We start from the raw sequence: 13063 nt of genomic DNA on the forward strand, positions 1-13063 counted from the left end.
CAATGATGTGCAACTATCAGATGATTGGATAACCACTAAAAACTGCTTCCAAGCTACTCATTACATTAAAGGGACATTCCAGTCAAAATTTTTGAATAGAAACATATTTGCAATATACATGTATTGGCAAAAATGCTTCTAGTAAACGTTATCACTGTTTTAGTGTTAATATTTTTCTCTGCACGTGCATGTGAAGCATAACTAGATATTGTCACTGCACCCACATTTTAAATAATACAGCTGCTCAGATAATCAGTGGGGCTTGTATCATGTCAGCAATTAACAAACGCCTAGATTACGAGTCTTGCGTTAGCCTTAAAAAGCAGTGTTGAGAGGTCCCAATGCTGCTTTTTAACACCTGCTGGTATTACGAGTCTGGCAGGTACAGGTGTACTGCTCACTTTTTTTCCGCGACTCGAGCATACCGCAAATTCCCTTACGTAAATTGCGTATCCTATCTTTTCAATGGGATTTTCCCAACGCCGTTATTACCAGTCTTGGAAAAAGTGAGCGGTACACCCTCTCCTGTCAAGACTGATACCGCATATAAAAGTCAGTAGTTAAGAGTTCTATGGGCTAACGCCGTTACATAAAACTCTTAAAGGGACACTGAACCCAATTTTTTTCTTGTGTGATTCAGATAGAGCAGCAATTTTAAGCAACTTTCTATTTTACTCCTATTATCAATTTTTCTTCGTTCTCTTGCTATCTTTATTTGAAATTAAAGCCATCTAAGCTTTTTTATGTTCAGAACTCTCGACAGCACTTTTTGATTGGTGGATGGATTTTTTCCACCAATCAGCAAGGACAACCCAGGTTGTTCACCAAAATGGGCCGGCATCTAAACTTAGATTCTTGCATTTCAAATAAAGATACCAAGAGAATAAAGAAAATTTGATAATAGGAGTAAATTAGAAAGTTGCTTAAAATGTCATGCTCTATCTGAATCATGAAAGAAAAAAATTTGGGTTCAGTGTCCCTTTAACTAAAGTGCTAAAAAGTACACTAACACCCATAAACTACCTATTAACCCCTACACCGAGGCCCCCCCACACATCGCAAACACTTAAATACATTTTTTAACCCCTAATCTGCCAACCAGACATCGCCGCCACTTCAATAAATATATTAACCCCTAAACCGCCACACTCCCACCTCGCAAACATTAGTTAAATTTTATTAACCCCTGCTGTCCCTAACATCACCGACACCTACCTAAATTTATTAACCCCTAATCTGTCACTCCCCAACGTCGCCGCAACTATATTAAAGTTATTAACCCCTAAACCTAAGTTAACCCTAATCCTAACAGCCCCCGAACTTAAATATAATTTAAATGAATCTAAATAAAATTACTACAATTAAATAAATGATTCCTATTTAAAACTAAATACTTATAAAATAAACCCTAAGCTAGCTACAATATAACTAATAGTTACATTTGTATCTAGCTTAGGTTTTTTTTAAAACAACGGCTGTTTTTTTCACACAGCGCATCGGGCGAGCTGTATAGTCACAGCCCGGCCCGACCGCGCCATTATACACAGCGCAGCTCGCTCCTGCTGTCAGACAGAGCGGGAGCGAGCTGCACTTAGCGTTATGGCGCGGTCGGGCCGGGCTGTGACTATACAGCTCGCCCGATGCGCTGTGTGAAAAAAACAGCCGTTGTTTTAAAAAATTCAAAGGGAATATTATGTTTTATAACGTTTGTGCTAATATAATGTTATATAACACTATGTGCAGAATTAAATAACATTATTTTTGAGGTTTACTGTCCCTTTAACTACAATTAATTACAATTAAATTAAATAAACTAAAGTACAAAAAAACACACTAAATTACAGAAAATAATAAAATAATTACAATTTCTTTAAAACTAATTACACCTAATCTAATCCCCCTAATAAAATAAAAAAGCCCCCCAAAATAAAAAAAATCCCCGCCCTATACTAAATTACAAATAGCCCTTAAAAGGGCCTTTTACAGACATTGCCCCAAAGTAATCAGCTCTTTTACCTGTAAAAAAATACAATACCCCCCCCAACATTACAACCCACCACCCAAACACCCAACCCTACTCTAAAACCCACCCAATACCCCTTGTATAAAACCTAACACTACCCCCTTGTATAAAACCTAACACTACCCCCTTGTATAAAACCTAACACTACCCCCTTGTATAAAACCTAACACTACCCCCTTATATAAAACCTAACACTACCCCCTTGTATAAAACCTAACACTACCCCCTTGTATAAAACCTAACACTACCCCCTTGTATAAAACCTAACACTACCCCCTTGTATAAAACCTAACACTACCCCCTTGTATAAAACCTAACACTACCCTCTTGTATAAAACCTAACACTACCCCCTTGTATAAAACCTAACACTACCCCCTTGTATAAAACCTAACACTACCCCCTTGTATAAAACCTAACACTACCCCCTTGTATAAAACCTAACACTACCCTCTTGTATAAAACCTAACACTACCCCCTTGTATAAAACCTAACACTACCCCCTTGTATAAAACCTAACACTACCCCCTTGTATAAAACCTAACACTACCCCCTTGTATAAAACCTAACACTACCCCCTTGTATAAAACCTAACACTACCCCCTTGTATAAAACCTAACACTACCCCCTTGTATAAAACCTAACACTACCCCCTTGTATAAAACCTAACACTACCCCCTTGTATAAAACCTAACACTACCCCCTTGTATAAAACCTAACACTACCCCCTTGTATAAAACCTAACACTACCCCCTTGTATAAAACCTAACACTACCCCCTTGTATAAAACCTAACACTACCCTCTTGTATAAAACCTAACACTACCCCCTTGTATAAAACCTAACACTACCCCCTTGTATAAAACCTAACACTACCCCCGTGTATAAAACCTAACACTACCCCCTTGTATAAAACCTAACACTACCCCCTTGTATAAAACCTAACACTACCCCCTTGTATAAAACCTAACACTACCCCCTTGTATAAAACCTAACACTACCCCCTTGTATAAAACCTAACACTACCCCCTTGTATAAAACCTAACACTACCCCCTTGTATAAAACCTAACACTACCCCCTTGTATAAAACCTAACACTACCCCCTTGTATAAAACCTAACACTACCCCCTTGTATAAAACCTAACACTACCCCCTTGAAGATTACAGGTAAAAGAGCTGATTACTTTGGGGCAATGCCCCGCAAAAGGCCCTTTTAATGGCTATTTGTAATTTAGCGCAGGGTAAGGATTTTTTTTATTTTGGGGGGCTTTTTTATTTTATTAGAGGGATTAGATTAGGTGTAATTAGTTTTAAAAAAAAATTGTAATTATTTTATTATTTTCTGTAATTTAGTGTTTGTTTTTTTTCGTAATTTAGTTTATTTAATTTAATTGTAATTAATTGTAGTTAATGTAGTTAATGTATTTAATTATAGTGTAGTGTTAGGTGTAATTGTAACTTAGGTTAGGTTTTATTTTACAGGTATATTTGTACTTATTTTAACTAGGAAGTTATTAAATAGTTAATAACTATTTAATAACTATTCTACCTAGTTAAAATAAATACAAAGTTACCTGTAAAATTAAAATAAATCCTAAGATAGATTCAAATGTAACTATTAGTTATATTGTTGCTATCTTAGGGTTTATTTAATAGGTAAGTATTTAGTTTTAAATAGGAATAATTTATTTAATAATAGTAATTTTATTTAGATTTATTTAAATTATATTTAAGTTAGGGGGGTTTAGGGTTAGGGTTAGACTTAGATTTAGGGATTAATAACTTTATTATAGTGGCTGCGATTGGGGTTAATAAATATAATGTAGGGTTCAGCGATGTTGGAGTCAGCAGATTAGGGGTTCATATGTATAATGTAGGTGGCGGCGGTGTCCGGAGCGGCAGATTAGGAGTTAATAATATAATGCAGGTGGCGACGATGTTGGGGTCGGCAGATTAGGGGTTAATAAGTGTAAGATTAGGAGTGTTTAGACTCGGGGTTCATGTTAGGGTGTTAGGTGTAGACAGAAAAAGTATTTCCCCATAGGAAACAATGGGGCTGCGTTAGGAGCTGAACGCTGCTTTTTTGCATGTGTTAGGTTTTTTTTTCAGCCGAATCTGCCCCATTGAGTCCTATGGGGAAATCGTTCACGAGCACGTTTAGCCAGCTTACTGCTACCGTAAGCAGCACTGGTATTGAGGCGAGATGTGGAGCTAAATTTTGCTCTACGCTCACTTTTTTGCGGCTAACGACGGGTTTCTAAAGACCCGTAATACCAGCGTTACTGTAGGTGAGCGGTAAGGAAAAAATGTGCGTTAGCAACGCACAGCCTTACCGACAAAAACTCACAATCTAGCCGAAAGTGAGTCATTTTCAGATAGTACAAGCACCTTAGGCTCTCTGAGCGAGTGCTGTGTATAAAATGCTGGTGCATGGGGCATACTTAAATACACTTTTGAAACAGCTATAGCTTTTATTAGAAGCATTTTTGCTAATGCCGGTATATTACACAATTGTTTCTGTTCAATATCGAAAAGCACCCATGTGGTTTCCAATTTAGAAAGGAATATCCCTTTTACTCCCACACTCACAATATACCAGCCAACTGGCACCATTTGAATGTATAACAATTGTCACAACTTACAAAGGGACTTCCAAGCTAGACCTCTAAATGGGAAACTTTTACCTTTCTCAACATCTATGGACAATTTGTATTCCTCTTTTAAAACTTCTGTTTTCATTTCTACTACAAAACTAACAGAAATACCATTTAACCCCTAATCAATCTCATCACATTTACACTTATACTGCAGAGGATGTGGAGAGAGATGAACGTTCTGCACATATGGTGACAATGCCTAATTATTTGCCCATTCTGGGAACAAATTATTGGGATTCCATCTTTAATGCTCAATTTAAAAATTCCCCTATCCCAATTTTATTGAATGGTCACACACAGTCACCCTGCTTTATAAGGAAATCTCTTTTCAAAATGATGGTTAACTGCACAATTCTAAGGTACTAAACACAGCAAACAAATGTCTTCTTTTACAGAATGTACAATGTACTCTTTAACTGATACATTATGCAATTCATTGCGAAGAAAATCAGACATCCTGGAATATAAGTGGGCACAGGTATTGATTGGATCTGGTTATGTTCCTTATTTCCCTCAATTTCTTCACCTCCTGCTATAAATCAACTTGCTCAGAGCCTTTTATTCTCACAGGTAGGAGATCCATAGACCATATGATGTTAATGATGATGCACCTACTATATTTTTTAATAATTATTGTGCTAAATGACATAGGAAAGCTTTGAATACCTGATTAGTAATTGCTTTCTCGCTATCTGATACAGTTATAATAGGACATAGACAACTCATTGTTTTGAGGTGCCTCTGATGATTGCTATGAACTTCAGCTTAAGGATCATCTTTCTTTTAAGGTTCTAGGTTGCTATATTATTTATACACAAGAAATGTCCTACAGCTTCATTTACTGTACAACTACACATGTAGCAATCTGGTACTGTGAATATATATCTGCTTGAACTGTTTTGTTTAAAATTAAATAAATATAAATGACTAAAAAAACAATAATCTGATATCATTTGTAGTAAAGGGGTTCATTTGGATGGAGAGCAGAACAAGGTTCAATAAAAGGCAGAGAAAAGGGCAAATTAATTTATACAGACTCCGCACTAACCTTTAGGATTGTGTAAGTGTCAATGTCCCCATCTGGAGTAGAGGGAGTATAATAGATTCCATTCATAAAGATTGGTTCCACCTGCAGGCAGTCATCATCCCGTGCCTCTTCAAGGAATTGGCCCTCATGAATATAGCCAGAGAGTTCTTGTAACGGCAGAAGATTGTACACCTGGAATACAAATAGCAATACATGGGTCAGCCAATGTTCATATGAAGTAGGTGCCAGGTTGCCAAAGACTATGACTCTGTGGTTCACTTTGGGCATCTCTCACATACTGATTTAGCAGACAGTTCAGCCTCAGGTTTCAACAGGAGAACACTCTGATCCACAGCTCTGACTGCGCACAGGGAGACGGGATCTGTTTGAAGGCTGAGGGTAGCCTGTGAGCCAGGAAGTGACTCTGTAGAGGCAAAAGTGAGCTTGACCTGGGTGGTAAAAAGAGAAAGGATTAATGAAAACGTGGGATTATTACAATACATTTAGTGCGATCTAATGTGATCAGTTCTATACAATACATTTAGTGTGATCTAATGTGATCAGTTCTATACAATACATTTAGTGAGATCTAATGTGATCAGTTCTATACAATACATTTAGTGCGATCTAATGTGATCAGTTCTATACAATACATTTAGTGCGATCTAATGTGATCAGTTCTATACAATACATTTAGTGCGATCTAATGTGATCAGTTCTATACAATACATTTAGTGCGATCTAATGTGATCAGTTCTATACAATACATTTAGTGCGATCTAATGTGATCAGTTCTATACAATACATTTAGTGCGATCTAATGTGATCAGTTCTATACAATACATTTAGTGCGATCTAATGTGATCAGTTCTATACAATACATTTAGTGCGATCTAATGTGATCAGTTCTATACAATACATTTAGTGCGATCTAATGTGATCAGTTCTATACAATACATTTAGTGCGATCTAATGTGATCAGTTCTATACAATACATTTAGTGCGATCTAATGTGATCAGTTCTATACAATACATTTAGTGTGATCTAATGTGATCAGTTCTATACAATACATTTAGTGCGATCTAATGTGATCAGTTCTATACAATACATTTAGTGCGATCTAATGTGATCAGTTCTATACAATACATTTAGTGTGATCTAATGTGATCAGTTCTATACAATACATTTAGTGTGATCTAATGTGATCAGTTCTATACAATACATTTAGTGTGATCTAATGTGATCAGTTCTATACAATACACACTCAAACATATAATGATACAAAATAATTTCAAGTCCTTATATGTCAAGTTCCAAACAGCAAGAACATTAGCCAGCTGCCCACACATTATCAAGCTCTGAATGGTCCCTGATGCCCCTGTTTAGCCTTCAGGCTCGCCGGAAACAGAAGTTATGAAGCAGCGGTCTAAAGACCACCGCTCCATAACTGAACCGCTTCCTCAGGCTGCGGTCTGCGCCCGATCACAAGAACTGCTGGTGCAATGATAAATGCTGCAGACATGATACGCTACATCATATCATGTTAGTCCGCACTTTAATAAATCGGCCCGATCACAAGAACTGCTGGTGCAATGATAAATGCCGCGGACATGATACGCTACATCATATCATGTTAGTCTGCACTTTAATAAATCGGCCCGATCACAAGAACTGCTGGTGCAATGATAAATGCCGCGGACATGATACGCTACATCATATCATGTTAGTCCGCACTTTAATAAATCGGCCCCAGGGGCTTCTAGATGATAAACTGCTTTCATTCATTTAAATGTCAAATCTAGAAATATCAGACATCCTCAAGGTTCAGGAATAACATCTGTCACTAGGAAATTGTAGCGAAAAAATGTCCCAGGATTAAAAAATAAATGCACCAAGGGCCAGATTTGCCTTTAGGTAATATAGCAGCCGACTATGGGCACCTCCTCTATGCTAAGGCACCTTCCTGGCTGCTCAATAGGTTTCTAGCGCCCCCTGTCCTCTTAAATTCTGTGCTTTGCACCTTTAGGTGCAAAGTGAACCAACCCCTTTGTGCCCATAATTCATAGATCAGTGATTTATCCCCTTGTGCCAATAACACATAGAGTATTGAGTTATCAACTTTATGCCAATAACACATAGAGTAGTGAGTTATCAACTTTATGCCAATAACACATAGAGTAGTGAGTTATCGCCTTGTGCCAATAACACACAAATCAGTGATTTATCCCCTTGTGCCAATAACACATAGAGTAGTGAGTTATCACCTTGTACCAATAACACATAGAGTAGTGAGTTATCAACTTTATGCCAATAACACATAGAGTAGTGAGTTATCGCCTTGTGCCAATAACACACAAATCAGTGATTTATCCCCTTGTGCCAATAACACATAAAGTAGTGAGTTATCACCTTGTACCAATAACACATAAAGTAGTGAGTTATCACCTTGTACCAATAACACATAGAGTAGTGAGTTATCACCTTGTACCAATAACACATAGAGTAGTGAGTTATCAACTTTATGTCAATAACATATACAACAGTGACTTAGCCTGCCCTTACAGGCCACTGAACTTCCTTTATCTAATAGGCATGTTGTTTTCATAAGCCTTTAGAATAGCCACATATCTGATAAACGGGTGCAATTGATATTAGTTACACAATTGTTATTTCATACAAGTGATGTAGGAACAATCAGGTGCTCTGACTTACTTGGTTTCCAAAACACATCTCCACTTTGAAGTTGACACTGTCGGCAATGACCTCCCCACTGTCCAACACTAGATAAACCAGGGCCTTAGCCAAGGGAGCAATGTTTGTGGCAATGTTCAGGTTGAATGTAAATTCTCCAGATGCCTCTGTACAACACAAAGAGAATAGATGAGATAATGGAAACTCACCATTAAAAGAGCGGATATATCTAACCATGGTGTCCAAACTCAGCCGGGAAGTTACAAACCTGCCCTATGTTACATTATCTCTGTGGGTGTAGCTTAATCAAAACAGTTTAACTTGATTATTTTACCTAAGCAAATAACACTGCCCGTTGCCTTTAAGCACCAGATATGGGGGCATATGTATCAAGCTCCGAATGGAACTTGATGCCCCGTGTTTCTGGCGAGCATGCAGGCTCGCCAGAAACAGCAGTTATGAAGCAGCGGTCACAAAGACCACTGCTCCATAACCTGTCCGCCTGCTCTGAGCAGGCGGACAGACATCGCCGGAAATCAACCCAATCGGGTTGATTGACACCCCCCTGCTGGCGGCCTATTGGCCACGAGTCTGCAGGGGGCGACGTTGCACCAGCAGCTCTTGTGAGCTGCTGGTGCAATGCTGAATACGGTGAGCCTATGGCTCGCAGTATTCAGCGAGGTCTGGCGGACCTGATCCGCAGTGTCGGATAAGGTCCGCCAGACCTTAATAACTAGAGGCCATGAAGACTTTATTTAAGGACCAGATATGGAGACTTTATTTAAGGACCAGATATGGAGACTTTATTTAAGGACCAGATATGGAGACTTTATTTAAGGACCAGATATGGAGACTTTATTTAAGGACCAGATATGGAGACTTTATTTAAGGACCAGATATGGAGACTTTATTTAAGGACCAGATATGGAGACTTTATTTAAGGACCAGATATGGAGACTTTATTTAAGGACCAGATATGGAGACTTTATTTAAGGACCAGATATGGAGACTTTATTTAAGGACCATATATGGACACTTAGGGGGTGATTCTTTAAACTTTGCTGGTCTAGACATGATTGATTTTACACATGGAAACTCGCAGGGGCAGCCCTCATGGAATTCTATAAAAAAAAAGGGGCTGTACCTGCAAGTAGCTTCTATGTCTCCCACAGAAATAATGACAGCTTGTCAACTTTTACATAGCAGAGAGCTCTCATTATTTCTATGGGAGACAGCTCGCAGGAACAGCCCATTTTCTTTGATAATTGCACCGACACTGTCCCTGAGAGGCTAAACGGGGGTTTTTCACATATTTGGTGGTGGACTTTTGATCATTGGCCCTTATTGTCTAGACATTCTGTACACCTATGTAAAATATGGTATCAACTTAATATTAATAACAAATGGTTCTCACCTGAATTTGGAACCAGCTGAACTATGTGTTTTCCAGATTCCACAATGCCACCCTTTGCCATCACCTGCAGTGTGAAGATAATAATACATGGGTGAGATTGGTGAGTATGAGCAGCTCTTAAAGCAACATATAGTATATTATAAATAAAAGGTTTTAGGTTTATCCAGGAGTGGAATACATAACTGTCATGGCTAACCAGTTATATGATAATGACGTCAACTCAAGATATAATACAGGAAGTGTTAGTATCAGTCAAGCGTGTATAGATTGTAAGACTAGCGCAGGAGTAAGATATGAGGCCTACGTGTAATATATATATATATATATATATATATATATATATATATATATATAAAACAAATATATATGTTGGTGTAATGTCAGCAAATGACAAGTGTGTATAAATCGTAGAAGTACCACAGGAGTTAGATAAGACATCCAGGACCACTCCAATACAGAGGGGTTAAGACTTGTGATCAGAAGAGGCCACCTGTATTGTTGGGGTGGGAAGATACTTACCAGATAGTGGAAAACGGCATTTTTCGTCTCTCTGACCCCTTTAGGAGTGAGAACATATTGCACGTTTATCTTCTCTACAATGTGACACTGTAGTTCTCTGAATATGGGCTGAACCTTTACAAAGCTTTTACTCTGGGAATAAAAATGATTAACGCTCCTTGAATCCTCTTGATAAGACGGTGTCAGCCATCTCTGTCTGTGGCAGTATTGCACTGTCTTGTAGTTGGTCTGCAATAAAATGTTAGATCTACATGTCAGCAAACAGTGCAGAACAATCCGTCTAAATCTAAGAAGCCAATCTTCATGTTTTTATCAGTATCCCTGAACTAAATGATCCTAAACTCCAGCTAATGCCCCATAATGTGTCTTACCCTAAGTTGTATAGATGACTGATGGAAAGAGCGAGTATCAATAGAGAAGTCAGCTGTTCCATCTAGCCCAGTGGTGACAGTGTAATTTGTTCCATCATACCCCACAAAAATTCTCACAGTCTCATTGCTGATGGGATGTCCAGCTGCATCTTCTAGGAATATCTGTGAATATTTGATCAGTCACAAGAATCTGCAACATAAGAGATTCCCCTGAGCCAAGCACCAGCCCATACTCACCTCTCCGTACAGTGGGATCCCGCGCTTGTAGTGAGAGTCTACATGTCTGAATGACACTTTGGAAATTGTGCTTGTGATTTGAGAGGATCCCTGACCCGTCATCTCCACATCTGCGAGAGAGATTATATTGGCAGATATTGGTGTAACACTTAATAATGAATCTGTTTTTTTGTGTATTATTATTATATATATCTATGTTATAGCAAATACAGACAGATATTGTGCCGGATTATATGACTCTCAAGAAACATTATAGACATCTGTCTTCTCAAAGTTTATCAGTTTGGTTGGTTTGTAATTCCATTTACGTAATATTCAGGTTTACCCATAGCGGCTCCTTCAAAATACCAATAAAATAAACTCCACATAAACAAAATGTTTATATCATGAATATGAAAGAGAACCAGTTAAACATATTTTTTTTGTTTTGCACAATTGTGTACAACTAAAGCCTGTTTATTGGTTGATAGGGACACCTCTCGCACAAATGTGCCATATTCAGTAAGCACTGCTAAGCATTGTGAAACATTCCCTTTTATATGGAACAGCATTTAAAGAGATGAAGCACCAAGTTATTAAAAGGTCTGCGTACACAATAGGGGCCAGATTACAAGTGGAGCACAAAAACGCAAGCAGTGTAGAGCACAATCATTTTGTATCTTTTGCCCTTGTATTACAAGTCCATGGTTAATGTATTGTGCTTGCGCTAGCATAATGCACAATGTTTATGTCAGAGAGCGTCAGTGTATTGCTTCCCTCAGATAATCAATAAGGGCAAAAACAAAAGAATCATGCCACGTAATACTCCAGAGCTGCGCAAAACTTCTGCTCAAGTTCATTAAATGCACACTAGCAACCGTTAGTAGTTTTACAATTGCGCTAAATGTAAAGTGGTATTTTATAATAAAACAAGGGAAACACTTCACGTGTAAGGTGACTATATTGGGGACGCTACTACTGATTATATTTAAAAGTATAGGGCCCGAAAGATAGAAAGTATGGACGCCCAGAGAGGCCATGCCTTTTTAATAGTTTTATCTGGTTTTGTCTTAAGAAGATTGTTTTACACTCAGATTGTTACATTTACCTGACAAGATTCCATTCGTTACAGTGACGGAGCAGACTGATTGAAAGCAGTAAATAAAAATAAAAAGTTCAGTACAGGCCAAAGTAAAGAATTTTGGATTCGCACGTTTATAAACTGCAATACAGTAGGAGCTGTTTATCTCCTTTAATGTTCATGTCCCTGTTTTTCTATAGGGAAAACTAAAAGATGTCTTAAAGATAGAATACAAGGGCATCGTGACGATATTTTATATGAAAGGGACAGAAGTGTTGCAAAACATTTTTGGGAATATTATAATAGTAACCCAAGCTCTTTAAAATGTACAGGTATAGATAGAGGTATAGAACATGGTAGAGGAGGAGATAATGAAAAATGTCTTTTGCAAAAGGAATCAGAATGGACCTTTGTTTTGAAAACTATCTGCTAGATTACGAGTCTTGCGTTAGCCTTAAAAAGCAGCATTGAGAGGTCCCAACGCTGGTTTTTAACGCCCACTGCTATTACGAGTCTTGCAGGTACAGGTGTACCGCTCACTTTTTTGTCCAGACTCGAAAATACTGCAAATCCACTTACGTCGATTGCGTATCCTATTTTTTCAATGGGATTTTCCTAACGCCGGTATTACGAGTCCTCCAAAAAGTGAGCGGCACACCCTCTCCTGTCAAGACTGTTACCGCATTTTAAAGTCAGTAGTTAAGAGTTTTATGGGCTATAACTAAAGTGCTATAACTAAAGTGCTAAAAAGTACACTAACGCCCATACTCTACCTATTAACCCCTAAACCGAGCCCCCCCCCCCCCACATCGCAAACACTAAAATAAAATTTTTAACCCCTAATCTGCCAAACCAGACATTGCCGCCACTATAATAAATATATTAACCCCTAAACCGCCGCACGCCCACCTCACAAACACTAGTTACATTTTATTAACCCCAATCTGCCGTCCCTAACATCGCCAACACCTACCTACATTTATTAACCCCTAATCTGCCGCCCCCAACATTGCCGTCACTATATTAAATGTATTAACCCCTAAATCTAACTCTAACCCTAACACC

General features: G+C 38.2%; 1 protein-coding gene across 2 annotated transcripts in view; it reads right to left on the reverse strand.

The window, feature by feature from the left end:
* Positions 1–13063, reverse strand: part of LOC128640312 (alpha-2-macroglobulin) — a 325027-nt gene that overhangs the window by 178313 nt on the left and 133651 nt on the right. For both annotated transcript variants that reach the window (XM_053692803.1, XM_053692802.1), the window contains exons 10-16: positions 10939–11048; positions 10702–10863; positions 10331–10558; positions 9812–9875; positions 8419–8564; positions 6005–6154; positions 5727–5897 (exon numbers count right to left, since the gene is read on the reverse strand). In XM_053692803.1, the coding sequence (XP_053548778.1) occupies positions 5727–5897; positions 6005–6154; positions 8419–8564; positions 9812–9875; positions 10331–10558; positions 10702–10863; positions 10939–11048 (1031 nt within the window). The remainder of the gene's footprint in view (positions 1–5726; positions 5898–6004; positions 6155–8418; positions 8565–9811; positions 9876–10330; positions 10559–10701; positions 10864–10938; positions 11049–13063) is intronic.

Source organism: Bombina bombina, chromosome 9, assembly GCF_027579735.1.
Source record: "Bombina bombina isolate aBomBom1 chromosome 9, aBomBom1.pri, whole genome shotgun sequence".
Taxonomy (NCBI): Eukaryota; Metazoa; Chordata; class Amphibia; order Anura; family Bombinatoridae; genus Bombina; species Bombina bombina.